Source organism: Numenius arquata, chromosome 19 (assembly GCF_964106895.1).
Source record: "Numenius arquata chromosome 19, bNumArq3.hap1.1, whole genome shotgun sequence".
Taxonomy (NCBI): domain Eukaryota; kingdom Metazoa; phylum Chordata; class Aves; order Charadriiformes; family Scolopacidae; genus Numenius; species Numenius arquata.
In genome coordinates, this window is record NC_133594.1 from 5,672,423 (window position 1) to 5,694,083 (window position 21,661).

General features: G+C 48.6%; 1 protein-coding gene across 1 annotated transcript; it reads right to left on the reverse strand.

Moving 5' to 3' along the window:
* Positions 1 to 1,558: 1,558 nt before the first annotated feature.
* URM1 (ubiquitin related modifier 1) lies at positions 1,559 to 18,696 on the reverse strand. The gene is made up of 5 exons (XM_074161290.1): positions 18,662 to 18,696; positions 15,856 to 15,926; positions 3,592 to 3,673; positions 2,536 to 2,584; positions 1,559 to 1,810 (listed from the first exon to the last, which is right to left on the reverse strand). Exons 1-5 carry the CDS (start codon positions 18,694 to 18,696, stop codon positions 1,742 to 1,744), a joined length of 306 nt encoding a protein of 101 aa, XP_074017391.1. The 3' UTR covers positions 1,559 to 1,741.
* Positions 18,697 to 21,661: the final 2,965 nt, after the last annotated feature.

Below are 21,661 nucleotides of genomic sequence, written 5' to 3' on the forward strand. Positions count from 1 at the left end.
GCTGGACTCGAGTGGCTGCGGCTGGATTTGGAAAAAGCTGAATATCGGTTCGTTACCAACAGTGGGCTTGAAATTAGGGTTTCTCAGACACAGCAGCATCGCAGTTCGGGGGCGCTTTCAGTTACACAGGTTGTGGCAGGGCAAACGTAAGAGAGGAGTCACCGGAGTCAGACGGGGGAACTGCTCTTTGGCATTCCCTCCACGTCAGACAGAGAAACTCCTCCGTCAGGCGCAGGACGGGAAAGGCTCCTGCTCCGGAGCACCGGGGGGGGGTCAGGCCAGGCTGCCCGAGCAGGGGCTGGTGCACTGCACTGCTCACCGCCCCCCAGCTACTCCTGGGCAGCTCCCGGAGACCGAGGACAGGGCGAGCAGTACGTGGTGCAGACCAGCTCTGAGATTGTACCGATTGGGCTCACGGCACCGGCGAGCCCCCTGCCCCAGGAGAGCTGCTGCTGGGGCAGGAGTGCTGCTGCCGGGGACCACCGGGTGCTGCCGGAGCTGTGCCAGAATGCAGGTGAGCAGGGCAGGGGGGAGCGCAGGAAGGACAATCCCGGTCGGACGCTCCTGGAAGCTCGCGCAGCACGTGCCAACGCTATCCTCTCTGACCCCTTCCCTCTGCTCTCCCTGTTGCCTCCCGGCTGGCAGGCGGGCCAGTCCGTCTGTCCGAGGAAACTTCTGGAAAGCGAAGAGCATCCATGCCCTGGCAGAGCCGTGCACACCCACTTCCGCTGCGCTCACAGGACTTCCTCAGGGTGCGCAGTAAGAAGCCTCCCTCACTCCCACTGATGGAAAGGGTTAAAGCCACTGACTTTCTTTCCTCGGGTCTCCGCGCTGTAACCCTGCATCTTCAGCCCCAGCCCTTCCCCAGCCAGGCTGCAGCAAGGCAGCTCCCCACCCGCACGGAACGCAAGGCAGGCTGATCAATTCTGTCCATCACGCTGACAGAAAGGTAATTTGCTGCCCTTATCACTCCGTGCTGTCTCAGGCCGGGCACGGGTTTGTTTCCCCTCCAACCAAATGGTTATAAATTGACATTGTCCGTGGGCTAGTACTTCACCCTGCCTCAGCTCAGGTATGAGAGAGGCCACAAGGCATCAGAAAAATCAAACCAAAAAAGCCTATTTCCTTTCCTACTTCCTACAAATAAACATCATGACAAGTGGAAAGCTGCTACAGAGGGCTCTGAAGCTGTAATGTCTGTCACCTCAGAGAAAAACTAGTAAAGTCACCTTTCGTTTCTTGTACTTCATATCTCACCCTTCCCTCATCGTCCCCATGGCTGGTGCATGGACTGTACCAACACTAAGTATTGTGTGAAAAGAACCCCAGTTCCCAGCACCAACGCAGAGGCCCCCCAGCCTTGCCCCAAAGCAAGCACAGCTCCCCCAGAACACCTCGTTGCCTGCAAAGACACACCGTCCTACTCAAGGTTCAGCACCCCTCTTCCTCCCGTCACAGAAAAACAAAGTCCCACATGCCGCAGGTGCTCTCTGCTCGTTAGGGTACCTGGAAGTGCAGTCAGGAGAGGTGAAATGAGGACCAAAAGATGGATGCTGTTGTGGCAGACAGCAGGCCGCGTGCTGGCGGGGCTTTATTTGGAAGTCTAGTAACAAGTGAACGCGGTGGGAAGATGCAGAGACCGGGCACAGGCAGTTCAAGAGACGTGTGGGTGGGTTTAGGTTTTTGTTTGGGTTTTTTTGCCCAGGGGTTTGGATTTACATCCTCTTGTTTTTCCAGGAGTTCACCCGCCATGCAATGTCGAGATGAAAAGCACATTATCCTGGTCCTGGAGTTTATAGTCCAGCTCACCCTGCAGGCCAAGAAAAAAAATGAAAAACGGTTTAAATGTCATTTCCAAATACTAGATGCAAAGAGAAAACAGCTCATAAAAAGATGGTGAGTGTTAGGGAGAGCAGAAGGGGACAGACTGATGCTTTCTTCCTAAGGGAAGCAAAGGTGAGGGATCAGACAAGGAGCTGACGTTCGTTATCCCACACCACTTTCTGCACCAGGGTTTTGCCACAACAGGTGGTTGCCTGAGGCAGGAAAATAGTTACGGGCTGTTTGTTGTCTGAGCACAACACTGGGCTAAAAAGGAAAGATATTTCTACCAGTTGCCTGCTTGGGCAGAAATCTCCCCAGGGCTGCCTTCGCCTGCTACGGCAACCACCTTACTCCAGCCAAGGGGGGCTGCCCGGGGCTGTGAAGCTGCCTGGTACCCCCGGAGCTGTTCCCCACACGTGGGGCAGACCTGCCAGCAGCCGGAGGTGAGAATCCCACAGCCAGAGGCAAGGGAATACGGGTGATCTCTCTTCAGTCACTGGCTGATGAGACTCAGCAGGTTAGAGAAAGGCTCTGGGCTTCCCAACAGCCACGGTACCATACAGGGAGAGAGAGATCCCAGCCTGCCCCTTCTCCCTCGAATATGAGATGCTTTGCTCAGGGCAAGAATCGGAAATAGCTTCTCTGAGAGAGACCACAGAACAGACAGAGCAGTATTTTCAACAAAGAAAGTCAAACTGAAGGAGTACAAACCATTAGCTCCCAGTCTGCATCGTTGATGAGCACCAAAATTCCTGGCCTCCTGCAGAACAGAGAAAAATAATTAGGATACAAGGCTGCTAAAGAGCTTCACAAATAGTTAAAAACAAGGGACGTTGCAGCACAGATCACAAGCTGACTGCCTATAAAGCCAAAGAGAAAAAGGAATCCTAGCACGGAGGTGGAAACAGGTACAGTCTGTGCCCTTTCTAGATCAAATAAAGGGGAGGCAGGAGCAATCCCAGAGCTCATTTGAATCAAAATGTACCATTCCTGAGGATGCTCCGAGATGACTACATTTCCGTACGATGTAGAAAAGCCAGGTAATTAAAACCCACGCATTACAGTCGAGCGCAGAGAGCTCGATGTGAAGGCAGGGAAAGCTATTCCGCTGCCCCTACCAAAGGCACTAAACACCCGGGATCCACTCCGTGCCCCTGATTACAGGCACAGGGATTCCCCCTCTTTGATCTTCAGTGTCCTGCAATTGTCTCTCCCGTTACCAGGGGACCTGGCACACGCTTCAGCTCACAAAGATCCGTGACGAATGTTAAACACCCCCAGCGCCACCCCGCAGTCAGGGATGGCTTGCACAGCTCACTCTGCTCCATTTCTCTTGGCTTTTTTTTTTTTCCCCTCCACGAGGCTGGCCCCATTTTGACAATAAAAATACATTTCCCAGAAGAAATATTTGTTGGCATTTCTCTGAGTGACTGCTTCAGTCCCAGCGATGTCAGCAGGGAACGGAGAGACCTGCTAAAACTCCTGGAATTGAGGATACATGCGCTACGCTGCTCCAGGTTACAATGGAGAGACAGTATACGTGGCCCTGCTTCACATTTAAGATTTAAAGATTTGGGGTGAGGGCTGGAAAAGACACTCTCATGGAACAGGGTGAGGTGTAGTGTGGGACACCTCCCGCTATCAGTTTAGAAAATCCCATGTTTTCACGGTCGTTAACTTGTTTCTTGCAACCAACAGGAAAAACGTATTCCAAACCGTGGGGATGAACGGAGAATCCCAAGGAGGATTCGTAACAGCTGTACTTACACGGATTCCCCTTGCATAAATAATTCTGGTCGTTCTTTCAACAGATTCTGTTTGATCCACTTTAGCAGGTTTCTGATATCCCCTGAAAGGAGAAAGGACAGCAGTTTACACACAAGCTGACGGCTCCTGGCTGATGCCAGAACAAAGTGATTGTTTATCCACAAAAGAGATGATGGGGAACACGCAGGACGGATGGGGATGGCTGCAAACCTCCAGTCAAAGAAACCTCCTAACAGGACTGTCCCATACAGCATCCAGGGAGCTCAGGGCTCTGCCCCGAACCCCACAGTTTGGCAGAAGAGGTTTCCCCCTGAGAACACATCCCACAAAAAATGAATGCAGTTCATGCTGGAGCAGCAACCCAGCGGGAGACTGCTGCTGTAAAGATTTCTTCAACACATCCCATATCCCATGCATTCCACTATCACCTAACAAATTGATGTTTAGCTCTGTGTTTAATCAGATTTTAAAAGTCCAAATAAGCAAGCCCAAGAACCTGAAAGGGGTAAAGGCAGACACCATCGGTACCAAAACCAGCGCGAACTCCTGAAGACACGAGTTCTGGGGTGCGAGGGTGTACATTAAACACGCAGGCAGGCACCGGTCCCAGTAGCTGTATTTCGGACACTTGTGATATCCCTCAGCATTACACCTGCTGCCGCGGTGGGTTCCCCGTGCCGTGCCTGCTCCCTCCCTCTACACTTCGTGCTTATGGCTTCTTTATTAAAGCTCAGCCTTTATCTTTCCATTTCAGTAGGTGACAGGAAGGATTTGTCTTCATGTAAAAGGAGGAGGAGACACTGCTGGCGGGTTTTTATAGTATCAATTTTACTTTGTGAGGCAAAAACAATTTCTTTAGTGATAGCATCAGTTAATTTCCTATTGGAGAGGTGAGGAGCAACAGAGGGGGGGAATAATCCGTTACAGGGTTTAGAGAAGCTGACAAATTGCAATGTGGAGTTCTCCTGCATTTGCCTCTATATTTCACCGTTCCACAAACCACTTCATCATTCTGAATCCACAATCAGTTATTCTCCCGGGGCTCCTTTAAACAGCCCTTTGAAAGCCCCCAAAGAGTTTTGTTTGTTTTCAAGGCGTGAGGAAGCTTTCTGAAGGCACAGATCCACCAGTGAGGGCTGGAGCCCCGCTCACAGGATGAGCAGGGACAGCAGGTTGGGTTTCTACATCTTCCTCACGTGTGGTAACCTCGCCGTAGTCACAGGGAACCTTTCCGCACGCACCGCTGTGAGCAAAAATAAACTCTCTGTACAGTTCCCCGTGCGTTTGCTTCACGACCAGGAAAAATAAACGCTCTCAGTCCCTGCCTTACCTCGGGATTTTATGGTATTGTAGACACTTCCCAAAGCAGAGCTGGGGTTCTTCCAAATAACATTACCCCCCATCACTTCTGTCATGCCAAGGATGAACAGCCCTGGTGCAGGCGGGTGTACATCAACTAGGGGATGGGGACATGTCCATTTGCAGCAGATGGGGGCCTCTTTTCTCAGGGAAAGGGGGAAGGGGATGCTCTGAGATTCCCTCTATTCCTCCCCCTCCACCATTTCCCAGGGCATCGGTGCCTGCAGATCACAGCATTCTCCCCCTGGCACACCGGTCCCACCGCGGGGCTGCCCGGAGCACCACAGGTATTGCTGATCCCGTGCTCTGATCAGGGCAGAAAGAGCTGCTTCATGCCTTAAAACTGCCCGGTGGTGAGCTGGATCACCCGCCTGGGGCCGACCCGTGACTCCCTTGTAATGATAGGTAGTTAAGAGCACAAAATAGACCATTTTCTGCCACTTTCCTAGCAACGTGCACTGGGAATGGTAAGCGCGACTCAGAAGTTGTACATATATATATATATGTATACATATATGTATATACCACGCCAGTCGGTCATCCACCAGAACAAGAGTTAAGTATATTCGCCTTTCCCTGAAAAATGCTGCTGCAACATAAAGCCCTCAGGATCTCACACCCAAACGACTCCTACTCTCCATCGCCAAGAAATGAAAGCCAGAGAGGAAGAAAGATGGAGAGGAGCCTCCAGGAAGGGGGGGGGGGGGGGAGAAAGGGGACACCAGCCCCATCGCAGCAACGCCCGCGAGCTGTTTCATATTTATGCACTTGCGGCAGGGCACACAACAATGAGCTGTGCCATATACCATTCTCCTTGCGTGGAATAAGCAGCCCTTTCCTCTGGGACCTTTCAGGAGAGATCATTTAAACAGAAACACGCTGCACCAGCTGGATAAAAGACAGCCACCTCGAAGCAGCCTGGACGAAGGGGCGAGAGGACTGATTTATTCCAGGCTGAGCTGGAAGACTCCCTCACCCCTACTCCTTCCATAATAAATGTTATTTCCAGCCCCACCTGAGCCTACATTCATTTACTCCTCCCCAGAAGTCACGTACACACAGACTGAAGAATTTACACAGTAGGAAAAATACCCAATATCCCTGTGCATGCCTGGAGCTTCCCCGCTCTAAACGGAAATGAAAATTAAGACCCCCTTCTCCGCAGGCAACCTGAAGACATAATACTTTTGGCTGCTTTCTCAGCATTGAATTTTTTCCCCCACCTTCATGTCTCTACATTCGGTACACCAATGTTACTAGAACAAATCAATTATAAAGGATGAAAAATGACCAGAGCCACACCAAAACCATCTCCCACAAGTAAGATATTGAAAAGGAACGAGATTACTTCCATCGCAAGTGGTCTGGGGAGAAGCCATCTTGCAGCTCAGCGCTTCAAAAACCAGTCTTGATCAACAGCTCAGGACTCTGTATGTTATCATGATGGAAATAATAAGAGGTAAATTATAGCACAACTGCTTATCTCTTACAGTTGACTTACATAGTGTTCCTAAGACATTTTCTTTCTGATATTATGCCACGGGTCTAACAGGTTTCCAGCTCCCTGGGCTGAGGATTTGCTTTGCCAACAGCAGGTCCTCTACAAATGACATACAAGGAAGGAAAAAAATCTCAGCCTGGTCAGGCACCACATCTGCTGACAAGTTAAACCAGCACCAGAACACAGCAATTTTACACTCGTGTTGGTGCTGAAGCTGGGTCCCACCAGAGAGCAGAGGCACTTGCTATTTGCAGGAGCACAGTTGTACTACACGTGCTGCCATTTGGCTGCAAAAGCAACCATGCATTCTGGCCCAGGAGTGAGGTTCAGGTGAGAGCTGAGACGATACAGCGTTTCCCTCCCACATCACCAACTCAAGTCCAGCCCATCCCAGTAACGATATATTTTTATCATTGCTGCACAGTCTCAATGAAATCCTTTTGGTAGCCTACTCCATTTCATTCAAAGCAAGTAAATATCCACCCCAAAAAATCCACTCTAATTATGGTTAACTGTCCTTCGCCATTGGCAGCATCAGCAGAGAAGCAAAAATGAACTGGCCAAGGAAGCTGAAATATTCTCAAACTGCAAAGGAGGGACTGAAGCACATGGTAGGAAATCCCTGTCTCATTTGTATACAGAGACGGCTTCTGTTGCCTGTGCTAACAGTACATCAAACCTCTCCAAATTCTCAGGAAAAATAATCTAAAGTTAATTAAAAAAAGAAAAACCGACAAACGTTTGAGAAAACTGCTTAGTTCAAGTGCACAGATGGGAGCTCAAATCCACAATACATACATAAAACAAATCACCCAGCGAAACACACAGCTCAGGAAAACGAAGTGCGTGTTCGCAGTGACACAGTCATTGGCTTGTCACGCAAGCGGACAGGATGCAGAAACTGCAGCGAGCGTGCATACAAAAACCCAACAGCGTCGGCTCATTTTCAGCCCAGCTGCATCATAAACGCTCCTGGTTGTAGCAGACAGAGCTGCACAGTCTGCTCGGTCCTCTTGCGTATCCTCCAAGGCCTGATCTTCTGCATTACTCCAACTGTTCCTTGATGAAGAATCTGCTGAGTTTCCTCTGCAAGAGAAATGCATCTCAGACTCCATTTTAGCACTGCCTGGAACAAGAGCCCGGGTTCATTTGCACCCTCAAAACTAGGGCTAAAATTCATAGATCTTTCCCAGCTCAATAAAACCTCCCGGACCTGACAGATTCAGCAGCGATAACTCAGCAAAGAGGACACTTGCTGTGTGCAGAGGGAAACCAGGTGCCTCCAGTAAGTAACACCAAGCTGGGTGTTGGACTCGAAGGATCTCACACTGAATGGATAAACATGCAGAAACGCAGAAGGATTTTGCACAACCGTATTACCAGTTGACACGGACATGCAGCTCTCGGCTGCTAGAGAGCTGCACAGGTCGCTGGCAGATTCACACACAAGTGCAATGACCGGAGACCTCCGTGTCCCCTGCCTTAAAATCCACATACAAACCCACACAAAGCAGACAGTGCTGCAAAGGGCACACAGAGGGTGTAATTACACCCATATTCTTGCCTTGGCTGCAGAACTGGGAGCTTATTTCAGGGAAATAGGGGAACCCTATAAAGGCCAAACCATGGAAAATTCCCTTCTGGTCCATAATAAATAAGATATATGCAGCACTGGTCACTAAGGGGTCAGTGCTGCAAGAGCACAGCGCTTTCCCGGGCCGCCTTGCGGATACCTCCCTGTGGGGTACCATTTCTTTGACCCAGAATAAGATCATTTATCATAGTGACCATGGCTGAGCTCCAATTTGCTGAGGTCACTAACTCTGGACGAGCGCCGCTCCACCCACATTCTCAGCCACCGGCCTGTAACCATGACAAAGCCCCTTCCCTGCCGCTCCTCTGCCATTATTCCCCCTGCCTGCATGGAAATGTATGGAAAGACAATTTGTATGCCCCTTTCCCTGCTTTAAGCAGCTTGTTTTTAAAATAGACAAACCAGCTCCCGATACCTGCTGCCCCTCCAGGTGCACGCCTTCTCTCTGCTGCTGAATCTGACGGCCCTCCAGGAATCTGCTCTCTAAAAGAGCTTGGAAGCTAAGGGATCCTTCAGGCTCCCATCTGATATGCAAATCAATCGCTGAAGCAGATGATGGTGTGCCATAAACTGCAGAAGAAGACCTGGAATAGCTGATATAAATGGAGTCACAGGCAAATGGGTTCAGTACTATGCAGAGTGAGCAGCAAGGCAAAATTTTGCAGCAAGAGCAAAATCCATTTTCTCTGACAAGCGCAGAAGCCAATCCTGCCACGCACTGGAGTGGGCAGTGATTTAAGTACTATGGAAAAAATTAGGGGGTAACTACAGCCAGACACAAGAGAATCCCAGTCGTTGCTCTCATCTGTTCTTGTCTGCTACAAATGAATGTCAAGGTCTTGGCTTCTGTAATTTTTAATTGTGTTATGACATCTTTTTCTCACTTCTCAGCTAAAAGAGCAATGCTCTTCTCATTTTCTTGTGTCCACACAAGGGTAAGGGATCACAGGAGTCTTTCATAGCCCTCCTGTTAGTAGCGAAGACTCAGATCCCAGTCATCACCCAGCAATTCTCAGCCCTGAGATTTTAATCACAACACTCATGAACTGGAGAGGAGCTGCTTGGGATCTTCCACTCCCTGGTAAGAGAACACAAGTTCAAGGAATCTCCAATCCCCCTTGCTAGCCAGCAGCCAGCCTCCGGATCCATCAGCTCCCATGACAAAAAAGCAGCTCCAAGCTGATCCTCAGGGTAAACCTAATCCCTACTCATTTCCAAAGTCAGAGCATCTAATTCCATAACACCCAACGCTATTGTTGGTTCAGGCTCCCAAATAAACGCCAGTGCACCAAACTGTCTCTTTTAATTAGGATCACAGATCACTAGTGCTGGTCCAGGGTCTTGCCTCTCGTTCAAAATTGTCAAAGGAAGGAACCTGGAGAGCCTCAAAGACTATCGCACCAGCAGTGAAGTGCCAGACTGGGAATTGCAGACATTAAAAATAACATCTCGTTAACAGATGCTGTGATCTTATCCTTCTGCCAGAGCAGAATTAGGCTCAACAAATGACCCTCAAGCCTTGCCCCACTCTGATTTTAGGACGCTCGAGCAATGTAGACCTGCTACCAAACCCCAAGGAGACTGTGCCATGGTCTAATAGTTTTGCAGTCAGGAATCTTCTGCTAATGCACCAAACTCCCATTTCTTCATCCCTCCCTATCAATCTATGGTAGATGATATTGCGTCACCCTGGCTATAATCTGTCCTTCCCAGTGATAAAGGAGATATCCCACCTCATCACTTTTCCATTCATTTATCCTGCTTAACCTTGAATGTTGCTGGTTAATTTTTTTAAGCTGCTCAGGAAGACAATTCAGAGAATGCATTACTAACTGCGGGTGTAAAGCTTAGCCGAAATCCATCAAACTGAAATTTCCCCTCTCTCCTATTTTCCTGGCTTCTGGGGTTTGTGTGTGTGTGTGTGCACACACCAAGGGTTAAAAAGGAAACCTCATCTCTATTACAAGAGACTACTCAGAGCTGATTGAGACCCCAGACCACAGAGGAAGGTGCTGCTCCTGCCAGCGTGCAGAGGGATTCCCTGGCAGCCTGGCACTGCCCTGCACGCAGCCAGCCTGGCGGAGGGAATCCCCTGGGCTGGGCTCTCCCTGGCACTGCCAGCTGGATCAGAAAGCGCCTTGAAGTCAACTCCTTGCCCCCCCTCCCAGCCTGGCTGGTGGCCGGTGTCCCCTCTGGCTGCTGGATGAGTCAGAGTCTCAGCTCGGCTCAGGAACTGACATGATTTTATTCCTCTAAATACAGAAATCGTGCAGAGTCCAGTCCTCGCCTCTCACTTTTGGGCTCAGATCTGCTTTGCTATTATTAGACTTTCATATACAGCAAGCACCATTAAACCGATTCCTGTCCACCCAACCCAGCCACCCCCCCAGATACTCCAAGCTCCTCAGTCTTACTTGAAAGGGGAAAAGAAAGGGCCAGTGAGATGATCAGGGTGGAGGAGAGGGGGGGTAAGATTTACAAGTGAATGGAGGTAAGAATGGAGCAGTTTGTGGGATAAAGGGGCTGCAGAGGGAGCTTTACAGATGTGCAGAGGGACGGCGGCTCATTGTTTAATTAAGCAGAAAGTGGCTCTTTTGAAAAGCAATTTTGCACAGGAGCTCTGAGCTCAGCAAACAACTCCTGCGAGTGAGGGCAGGAGGAGAAAGGAACAGCTGGCCCGGAGCCGTGTGAACCGCATGCTAAGCGGTTTAAAGGGCCCGGATCCTCCTCCCCAGCCCTGCTCCGCTGCCACCCTCTGAACAGCGCTGTCAGCACAGCAAATCCCACCGAGAGAAAAGAGAGAGTGGGGAGAGAGGGGCCGGGGGGGGTGGCGAGGGGGTGACTGGCACAGAAAGGTTATCCTGCTAGGTGTCCGCACTGCAATACAGCGGCTGGGAAGGAGGGTGGAACAGCCAGGCTTTGTTATCCCAGGGATTTGGTCACACACAAGAGATGGTTTCTCAGTGCCTGGGAAGCTCCTTCCACAATGAGTTGGGATGAGCTGATCCAGTAGCACGGCTCCACGGCCTCCTGGGAGAGCGTCAGGAGCGGATGCCGCGTGTTTGTTTCCCCATTCCCTCTGAAGGACTCGGTTCCTTGTGCAGAAGCGACGCGTGGCCTCGCTGGGACGGGGACCTAAAGCCATGCGAGGAACCACTGAGCCCCACACCAGGGCTGCCAATGTGGCAGGGACCACTCCATCGAGGCGACGGCAGCCCTGCAGCACCACACCGGGCTCCTGGGGCTACGAAGGTGGCTGCTCACACCAATTGCTGGGAAAAGCTGTCGGGATCCAGGGCTGACCTAGTCCGGGCTGAGGTCCCACCCTGCGTAACACACCAAGTCCTCTTTTCCTGGCCAGTCAATCTATAATCACCTTCCTAAGAGAGATGCACAAGCAGGGGAATAACCCCAGAGTCACTTGAGACCTGCAAGTACCATACGCTGTGGCTAAAAAGATTTGATGGCCTGAAATTCCATAGAGCTACAGTGGCTTTTTATCATTCTTCTAATAAGTCTCTGCATTATCAAATATATTTTTATTCTTTCTTTGGAGTAAGTTTTAAAATGTTAGGAATAATAAACCGAGTGATAAAAGCATAGCAGCATATTAATAACCATGACACACTACCTAGCAATAGCACGGGGCACTTACAGACAACCGATGCCAACTGCCACTCTTGATTTTACACGTTGTTTTTGGCACAGCAGCCCAGTCAACTCTGAACACATGCCATGCTGTATTTCTGAAGCCACTCTGCCTCTAACCCAGGTCTGATCTCTTGAGATCCCCAGGCTCTTCTCCGAGAAGATGAATGTTCCCATCTCCCCAGTAGTCCTCCATGCTGTGCAGAACAAGGCCCCTGGAAAGCAAAGCTCTCGAGGAGCAGACCATGCTCTTCTCTACGGGGATTTAGCATAAGCAGCACTTGGCAGATTATTTTCATTTTCCCTCTGAAAAAAAAATCTGATTAGCAACAGGCTTTTTCCCCGGGGTTTCGGTAAAGGGAAACCACAAACAATTACCAAAATACACTGATTAAAAATTTATCCTTCCAGGCTTGTAAGTGCCAAAACACACAGTGAATTCTTGATTACCCCAGAAGGTCCGAGTGATCACTGCTGCTCCAAAAACACAAGTTCCATCACTGAAACCACGGGAGAAGTTGGAATTGGAAGGCCTGGACCTGCTGCTGAGCAGCCTGCAGCACAACTGCCAGAGACTTCACAAACAGCCCCAACCTCCGGATACAACGTCCAGTAGGGAGCACAGCAGAGGGGTTTTGTAAACACTTCATCAGCACGACACTGCTGAGCTAAAACTGCACCGACTACAGGGGTTAAACAATGCCGGTGGCTTCCTACCCTTCCCGCAGCGTCCACGCAACTCGCACGGCCATAGACAAACCCACCACTGTGAGTCCCGGCGAGATGGAGGAAGGAGCTCCGGCATCACTTGCAGAGCAGTCACACAATGATCTATTTGATTACTGAAGCACTTGGTTAAATTACTGTGGCTTGTTTCAGGAGGAGGCTGCCAAATACATTTTCAGTTTTTAATTTAGGGTTTCTCTCTTTTATGCTCCATTGTCTCTAATAGCCTCTTAGATGCTTGAAAATAAAGTTGATTTCCCTGCCAATTTAATCCTCTCTCCGTGTGACAAATATCGTTATTCCCCCAGCTGCCTTCTCCCACACACACTGTTTTTATGCAGAATAAGCCAAGGGGGCAGTAATGCCTTTAGATCCTTTAACAGCATTATCAATGGGATCATCAAAATAGCCAGCAATTTGGGACAAGATTCTTGTTTAACCTGAGTTCTTCTTTCCGCCACCGCTCTAAAAGATTACACAGTCCTGCACAAAGTCTGGCTTATGTAAATCCCTCTGCCTCTACAGATAGATCACACCTTTTTAAGTTCCTACTTGGCAGCAACTTCAACACGCAGGCTAAGACAGCTCCACTTTGGAAATAAAGAACTGCTGTTTTACCGACATTAGGATACAAAAAGCCCCTTGGATAATAAAAATAGGTCCAACCACACGGCTGTACCCCTCGTGGCTTGTTCTTGGCCCATTTGCAGCTTCCTTCCTCCTGTCTTTCCTAATCCCTCCAGGAGCCCATCTCCAGGCATCAGAAAAGGAGAGAGAATCAAATCTTTTTGAAAAAGTTACCTGGATCTGGAACCCACTTACTTTCCACCTGGTGCCTGTTACCAGGAAAAAGGAGATGATGACATCAGAATTTGTTCAAACAACATTATTATCATTCAGAGAACACTGCCCTTGTCAACTACGGAGCACAGCTTGTTTTATTCGCATAAATATTTGTAGGTACTTTTCTTCATATAATTTTCCACCTCCCCTCACCTCTAGGATATATATAAAAATGCCTAAAAAATTAAAATATAGCTGGGTCCAATGTCCCAGAGAGAAGCAGCTGCTCCGCAAAAAAGAGGACAAAGACAAAAATAACCTACAAAGAAAGGAAGAATGGGTAAGAGAGGCCAAGATGGCCAAAAATAAGCTTGACGGCTAATGAAATCAGTTAAAATGGGGTTAGAAGTGCAGGTCTTCAAGCAGTGTTCATACCACAGATCTTTCCCCAGAGTATTAAATGATGGACATTCGGGGTAAGGTAAGCAACAGGAAGTACGCACCGAGTAGAACTGAGCTGTTTTTTTTCTCTCATCACTGCAATTCTGGCTGCACGAGGTCAGCAGGGAACATACTACCTATACCTTTATTTACCCAGAGGTAGGTGAATTAAACTTTCTTAATGTGAGTGAGGAAAATACAAGGCATTGGGAATAATAAAAAGTTACAAGAATTTACCAAATTTCTTATTCACCCGTTTCTGATCCATTTCTACTGATTCCTCACTTCTACAACATAATTTTCATCCACAAATATTATGAGGGGTGTCTCCAGTGATCCCTTACTGTCAGATGTTAACTGTATGTCTGTCTACCCCATCCCTGCTGGCTCTGAATGTCACTATAGGAGAAGCCTCATAATTCAGTGTCTGCTCCTCAGCCGCTGCAATCCACAACCTGCCCCAAAACTGAAACCTCTGTCACTTAATGCACATGAAAACAGCAGGTTGCAAACCAGGGGGGCTGGCAAGTGGGCACGCTGTCCATCCTGCCACTCTTGTTGCAGGGATAGCAGCATCTGAAAAACAAGGCGGCGTGAAAAGCTGGAAGCAATACTGTGTTAAAATGAATCTGGAATGAATCACTGGAGATCATGAGTTTGAACCCCCAGACTGAGCAAGATCTTCAGGGAAAGATTTATCCTTTAGGATAAATCCAGCTCCTGGTAAAGTCTGTAGAAGTCTTCCCAGCAATTTCAAGTGGGAATGGATGAGGCCACTGACAACCATTGGGCTAGAAGAATTATTCTTAATCTCTGCCCTTCCCCTGGCAGAAATAAACATCTTGTGTAATAACCCCTTCTTCTTGAGCATTTGATCACGGTTTGAACACCATCAATGCAGCAGATATCACTGGGTATTTTAAATTTACAGAACACTGAAGAAAATTATGCTCTAGCCCCCAAGTTTATAAACCAACTAAATTAGTATTTTGGCACGTCTTTACTATATTCCATTTAAGGATCTTAAGTGCTTTAACAGTGCTGGAATTTAATGCTGAACTCTCTTGTGATACATGAAAGTATCACTACTACTTCACTGGCAACAGGGGAAAGTTAAACAACACGACTAAACTCCTAAAGCAAATCAGCATCAGGTCATGTTTCTGGATCCCGAGTCCCTGTCCTTAACCACAAGATAACGCACTATTCCACTGCTCCTATTATATTTGAATTACACATACTTATGTCCAAGCATCAAAAGCGCTTCTACCAATCTCTAATTACTTCCAGGCCCAGCAAGAAGATTTCAGGGCTGAACGTTTGCAGCACATAGATTATGGTATTAGCCATTCATGAGATATTAGTTGTTAACATTCCCTGATGCTTTGCATTATTTCAGTTTATAATCCCACTCTCAAATAGCATAAAGCATTACTATCTAGCTGGAAGAATTCAAAACATACCTGCGGCAAAATTACGTTGCAACTGAAGTATGTGCACACATAAGGAGAAACGAGAGAGTTAGTACAGCCCTTCTCAGTATCAATATTCCAAATCACAAACCAGAGATTATGATTGTTTATCGCGGGGACACTCATATCTTTATCTTAACAGCATCCTATTTTTTATTGTAGGGAAGACTATAGGCAGGATGTCCAGCATCACATGCGAGCATTAGCTTTACCACTTTCAACTGCATAGTTAATATAAAATGATTACATATACTTGAATGTCAATGAGTAGATAAAATACATTTATGTTACAGTGCTAAATACACACCCACATATCTATACACTACATGTATATGCACACACACATATACATATATATATATGCCTCTTGGAAACCTCAGGACAGGCAAGGCAAAACAAGGGAGAGAGGAGGTTATTGGTGGCTTCACATATCAAGCAAGACAAATGTAGACTTGATGGAAACAGAGACTGTTGACTATCCAGGAGGAGGGAGGCAAAAGTCTTAAGGAAGGACTCGATTGACAAGTGCTTAGAGAACAGGAAAGATGCTCAGACTCTTTCTGCTTGGTATTTACTTTGAGGACTAACCATCGTCTGCCAAGCTGTATTATCCACAGCATGTCTGAAAGCGCTTTTAAAATACATTGATTCTTGTTGCCAACTTATGAAACTGCTGTACAAACCGGCTTTGTTTCATTTGCTGTCATTCTTTCAAGTTATCCACAGGTTCTGATACTCACAAGGCTCTGGTTGACAGGGCAAAGTCACCTGATGCTTTTTGACACCATCAAACAAGAGTTCTGCACCACCTCTGAAATAAAAACAATGAACCACTGAGATTTTGCTTTATTGTCAAAAGGATGGCAATACAAAAGAGGCGATTTACACAGATGCCCCAACAGAGAAAACAAATGACACAGACTATATTTAGCACAGGATTCCCTTTGTCTTTTTTTCCCCTCTCGCAAACCACAAGTTCGCAGGGGAAGTTGCCATCTCCCATCGCCAACACATACAGGAGGCTCCGTCGCGGGCCAGAACCCCACGGTGCCAGGCATCATCCCAGCAGAACAGGAAAACGGCTCCCGTCCCAACACACTCACAAACCGCCGTGCAGCCTCTGGCCTCACGCCTCCCCTCTCCCTTCAGCTACCGGCACCGCTTCAACTCAACCAGTATTACAGCCACCGCGCCACAGCCAGCATCACTCGTCCCCAACACCTTTTAGCCAGAAGTCTCAAGGCATTTCACAAAACGTGAAAAAACGTAGCATCCTTCTGGAATAAATATTTCCCCCTCCCCATTTGCACTTGTAAACAGAGAGAGGAAACGACTCACAGGAGGTCACACAGCATGTCAGCTGCAGAGCCAGCAGTCCTCGAGTCCTAGCAACCCTTTCTTGATCTACTTACTACCTAGCCTTCCCTCTCAGGAGGGACTTGACTGGGAGAAGACGACAAGTTAAATTAAAAATAAATAAACGAACGCACAATCTCCCTCCACTGAACAACCTGATGAACATCCCTCTTCTGACATTCAGAACATACTGGGGGACCAGGCTCAGATAACTAAGTGATGGCCTCTGCAAGCACAAGACATCAAGCATAAGCAAACTATGCAGAGGCTGGCAAATACAGGAGCTGGTCCTCACACCTGAAGAAAATGGGATTTAAATTGGGTCCAGGTACCTAATCTCCTTAGGCTCGTAAAATCTCCTTAGGCTCATTTTTTGCAACTGCAACTTACAAGCCTCAGCAAGCACCTCACCTACATCCCTCTTCTGGAAAAAGAACAACTGTGAAAACCTTGGACTTTACAAACATAAATTAGTTTCCCTGATGTTGGGGGACCACAGGCCAAATTCAGTCTTAGAAGATTATAAACCTTTATCATGTTGAGTAGGGACACGGATAATAAACAGGACACAGAAGCAGATAGTGTGAGCTCTTGCCTCTAGACTGCACAGGGTGGCCCAAGTTTTAACAATGAGGAAACCCTTAAAAAAATCAACTCACAACTGAAAACCAACTCGTTTTCAAAGGGCATATAATTGTGGCAAAATGTTCTTCTAACTGAAACGTAGATCACTTTAGAAAAATTTTCTTACAAAGTTACTTTCTGGAAACTTACTGGTGCCTCGCATCCCTTGGAAACCAACATAATAAAGAGAACTATTTAAAATAAATAATCCCCACCTAAATATCAACAAAGATACATCCAGACATTACTAAGTTCCTTTAAATTCAATATCCAAAAATGCCACACTAGGTTTTCTTGGCTCTGCAATGGAGGAGCACAACAGAACCCTTGTTTTACGCTCGGCAGCGTTACTTATATGCAGCAACTCTCCTAAAGAGCACTCTGTTGGTGTTCTTCCACCAGCTCACAAAAAATAGTTATCTGAAAATTGAAGCAGCGATTATTAACATGAGCCGAGATTCATGCGAGAGAACAAGTCACAGCAATTATATGAAAAACATTTTTTTATGTAATGAAAACAAGGTCACGCTTTGTTACAGTGGGAAATGTAGATTGCAAGATAAGGTCCTTCTGTAATGCGCTAGCTGTGGGGAACTCAGCTGCGATTCGTACATAGAGAGCTCATTTATGCATTTCCAAGGGAAGCAAAAATGCATCTCACTCTTCTGGGAAAATTAGGAGAGTTGCTGCAGCTGGAAGTGGGAAAGACTGAGGAAAGGATTCTTAAGGAGAAGGGTATTTAAAGGGTTATGACATCTCTGTGTTTGTGAAAGGGTGGGAAAAAGCAAATAAATAGTAGTCTTTTAGCTTCTGCTAAAAGGAGGCTTTAACAAAATAATACAAGTATTTCCATAAATGTGCACAGACTTCCAGCGCAAACACTTTAACTTCCCAGCAACAGAGCATTAGCAATGCAGGTCCTACAGCAACAAAGACCTGAAAACCGAGATGCTACAAAGCGGGAACCCGGCTATTTTACACTGAACTGAAAGAACTGAAAGACAAAGCAAAGCGAGTGCACATGTACATATATATACAGACACACACACACACACATATACACACAGAGAAAAAAAGCCGAAAAACGAGTGTAAGGTTTTTTATAAATAATTTTAATAATTAAAAAAAAAAATAAAGATTAAAAGGGGAGAAAGGAAAGGACTTGTACGAGACGCTCACACAGAGCCGTAGGCGAGGCCACGCCGCCGCCTCGGCGGAGGAGGGCAGGACAGGGCGGCGCGGCCCGGGCCCAGCCCCGCGCTGCCTGGGCCGCACCGGTGGGGCCGGGGCCGGGGCCGCGGCGCTGCGGGAAGTCACCCTGACGCTGCCTGATACCCCGGCCTAGTTCCCCGGGGGCGACTGCACCCGAAGCCCCGCCACAGCGGCGGCACCCGGGCCCAAACAAGCTTGCAGCGGACCCAAAGGCCGCGCGCAACAGCCGCTCCGCCTCAGGGCCGCCGCCGCCGCCTCACCGAGGGGCCCAGCCCGACCCTACCCCTCCGCCCGGGTTCCCAGCCCCCGCTGCGGCCCCCAGGCCCCGCCGCCGCCGCCGCCGCCCGCGCTCACCCGAACTCCACCTGCAGCGACACGGGCGCCGCCATCTTGGCGGCGGCGGGCGGGAGGGGAAGGCGCGCGCGGGCCGCGCCGGAAGTGCCGCGCCGGCTTCCGGCTGCGCCGCGTTGCTTGGCAACGGCGGGAATGGCGGGGGGCGGCCCCGGCGGCCGAGGCCTGGAAGGACCCCGCCACTCCCCCGGGGACCGGCCCTCGGGCTGCGGGCTGAACGGGTGTGCCTGGCCTAGGGAGAGCCGCTAGCTGAGCTTCCTCAGCGCTGGGGTCCAGCGGCCGGGAACATGATCTCCTCAGGGCTGCTGGAAAGGAGGCCCGTGCCTCCAGAGACATGTGCGAGGCTCTTAGACCAGGCGATGTTATTTTAAAATACCTATTTCTGCATTAAGTTGGCATCTTGCTGTGCACAAAGCCCTTTTTCACATGTTGAGAGTGCTTCAGCTGTGCAAAGGCAAGGAGCTGCAGTAGAGATTTCCCAGCAGCGAAGCCAACCTGCTGCCTTGCAGTTAATTTGAATTTTTAGTGAGGAAGCAGAAATGGCAAGGCCGGGTGAGACTAACGACCACTCTGATACCGAAGTCGGCAACATAGGAACTCTCTAAGACCCAATTTGGAGTTTTAGAAAGCAGGCATTCTTTATTGTATTAGCTCCTGTCACCACCATGGAAGATGTGCCTCTGCGCGTCAGAGAAGGCGGCAGTTGAGCATCCCCTTCTGCTCGGGGCAGCCTCTCCCAGCGAGCGCATCCCCGTGGCACCAGGCACCTTCCAGCACCACGTTAAACAACGCAGCTCACATCTGTCGCCTGTTTGTTTTCTCCTCCCGTCCCCAGAGGGAGAAGCGTGTACACGGGCGGGATGCAGCCATGGCAGTGACAGCTGGGCTGTGCAACGGCGCAGGCTCCTCTCCCCCACGACATGGAGCGGCGCTGGGCAGCACTGGTGGAAAAACTGCAGCCCCTTAAACCTCGCTCCGCTCAGTGGAAGGTTTGGATTAAAAAAAAAAAGACATGTATGCGTGCACACATACACACAGAAATGTAATATATACACATATACACGGTGCATTATGTGTAAGGGGCATAAATTCACGCAGACAGATTGCTCTTCGTTTATGCTAACGGGGGTCAGAGTATGCCTAACCCCGAGAGCAGAAGGTGGTGGTGTTTGTAATGGCCTTTTGTTCTCGGAGGAGATCATTCTCCGGGCTGGGCCCCAGGAAAGGCTGGTCCCCAGCGCAGATGAACGCTCCAATCGCTGCCGGGGTTACGTGATGGCAGAGACATGAAGCTGTTGACCGTGGTCTTCATCCAAAAATTCCAGCTGGATTTTAAATATCGCTAAATCCCCAGGTTTTGAGTATCTCAGAGATATGGCCCAGGATGTTGAACTGATTGTATGGGAAACCGGCTGAGGAAAGAAGCCTTAGACAAAAAAATCTTACTTCTATACACTTCAGAAATGACTGAAGGATGCTGTATACAGAGGATCTGGTAATCTGGACTCCAGATCAGTGTTTGCAGTTATGGTTTTGTACGAGCTATTCTTCTTGCTTCCAGAAATCATTTACGAGGCCAAATAATAGGAGAACTGGCTCCTAAAAGAATCTTGACTCCTGAGTTATAGAAATCCAACAAAATATTAGAGATTTAGTGTTAGCATTTTCCCGGACAAGCAAAAATAATTTAAAAAGAAAGAGATCAGTAATCATAAATACCAGTTTGGCTCATTCAAGCATTCAAGGCTGGTTACTGTTAACAATCACCCTGGAAATAGAGTCAGCGAGCACATGAGATACGGGGGACGTTTTTATGGACATCAGGTGCTTGGGAGAGGAGTGAGTCCCGTCTCCGTGCTGGGTGCTCGAATTAGAGCATCACAAATTCTCCCGGCATATGCTTCGGGATGGGGAAAGCAAGAGTGTAATCTCCTTGAGAAAGTGTAATGCTGACGTTGTTATTTCTAAAGTGCTGTAAACATCGATGGTATTTGATAAACAGGTGCATAAAGCAAAAACAGATAAAGGCAAGGCTCCTGCCTTGAATGTGTACCTTCTGTTCAGTTCGCTGTAACACAGTAGCACAGACACAACCCGGGGATGTGTCACTGGGCTTTACTTAAGCTAAACTTCTCTTTTTATACCCAATTTTTCATGGCAGGTCACTCACTCCGTCCCCAGCGTGGGATGGCGTCCCCAGGTAGCTGTGCTGCTCACCCTGGTCATGCCGGGCAAGAAGCAGCCCATGAGGATGCTCCGGCTGCCCCTGCCTTTCCTCTCCCGCAAAGCCAACTGCGCCAAACAAAAGAACAGGTTGGAAATTGAGCCTGGCAATAAAGAGGGTTTAATTTATTTTGTCTCAGTACTGGATTTTATTTTTTTCATTTTCCCTGCTGTTTGCACGTTTTCCTCTCCCCTTGAGCGCAGAAGGGACGTGCCTCTGTCCCTCCGCCGAGGGTTTTATTCTGGAGGAAACAGTTCAGGTCGCCATCACGTTTTACAGGAAAGCGTAGTTTATAAATACAACAGGGCCCAGCGCTAACGAGGAAACATTTTATCAGAGAGCCCCGAACTGACGATTCAATTATTTTTCAATAAAACATCAGGGGAATGCTCAAACAGCTGCTCGCATCCTTCCACACAGCAAGTCAAACTTCAAGGGGAACAATAGCTGGCGAAAGGGGAGCCATCGCGGAGGCGGTGACAATGGGTTTCCTTACTCGGGGCTTTGTTTGATTTCCCCCCAACCCCCGTCTCAGTTTTGAACTCCCTCCGCCGGAGAAAGGCGAGGGGGTAGGACTGGGAGAGGGGGAAGCAGGCAGAGGGGAAGGAGGGTCAGTGGGAGTTAAAGCCTTTTGCAGCCTTTCTCTCCCATTCATGTGATAATTGGGTGTCAAGCAGAGATCAGTAAGATGGAGCCCGGCCTCTGTGCCCGGGTTAAACTGCAGCAGAAAGAAAGCGGGAGCTGAACCGATGGAGGCCTGAATGTCATTAGGGCGGGAG

Coding starts and splice junctions, on each gene's coding strand:
- URM1 (XM_074161290.1), bottom strand. CDS start 18,696: ATGGCGGCGCCCGTGTCGCTGCAGGTGGAGTTCGG. Junction 15,927..18,661: donor TCGCTGCAGGTGGAGTTCGG/GTGAGCGCGGGC, acceptor TTTTTATTTCAG/AGGTGGTGCAGAACTCTTGT. Junction 1,811..2,535: donor ATGCAGACTGGGAGCTAATG/GTTTGTACTCCT, acceptor CTTGGCCTGCAG/GGTGAGCTGGACTATAAACT.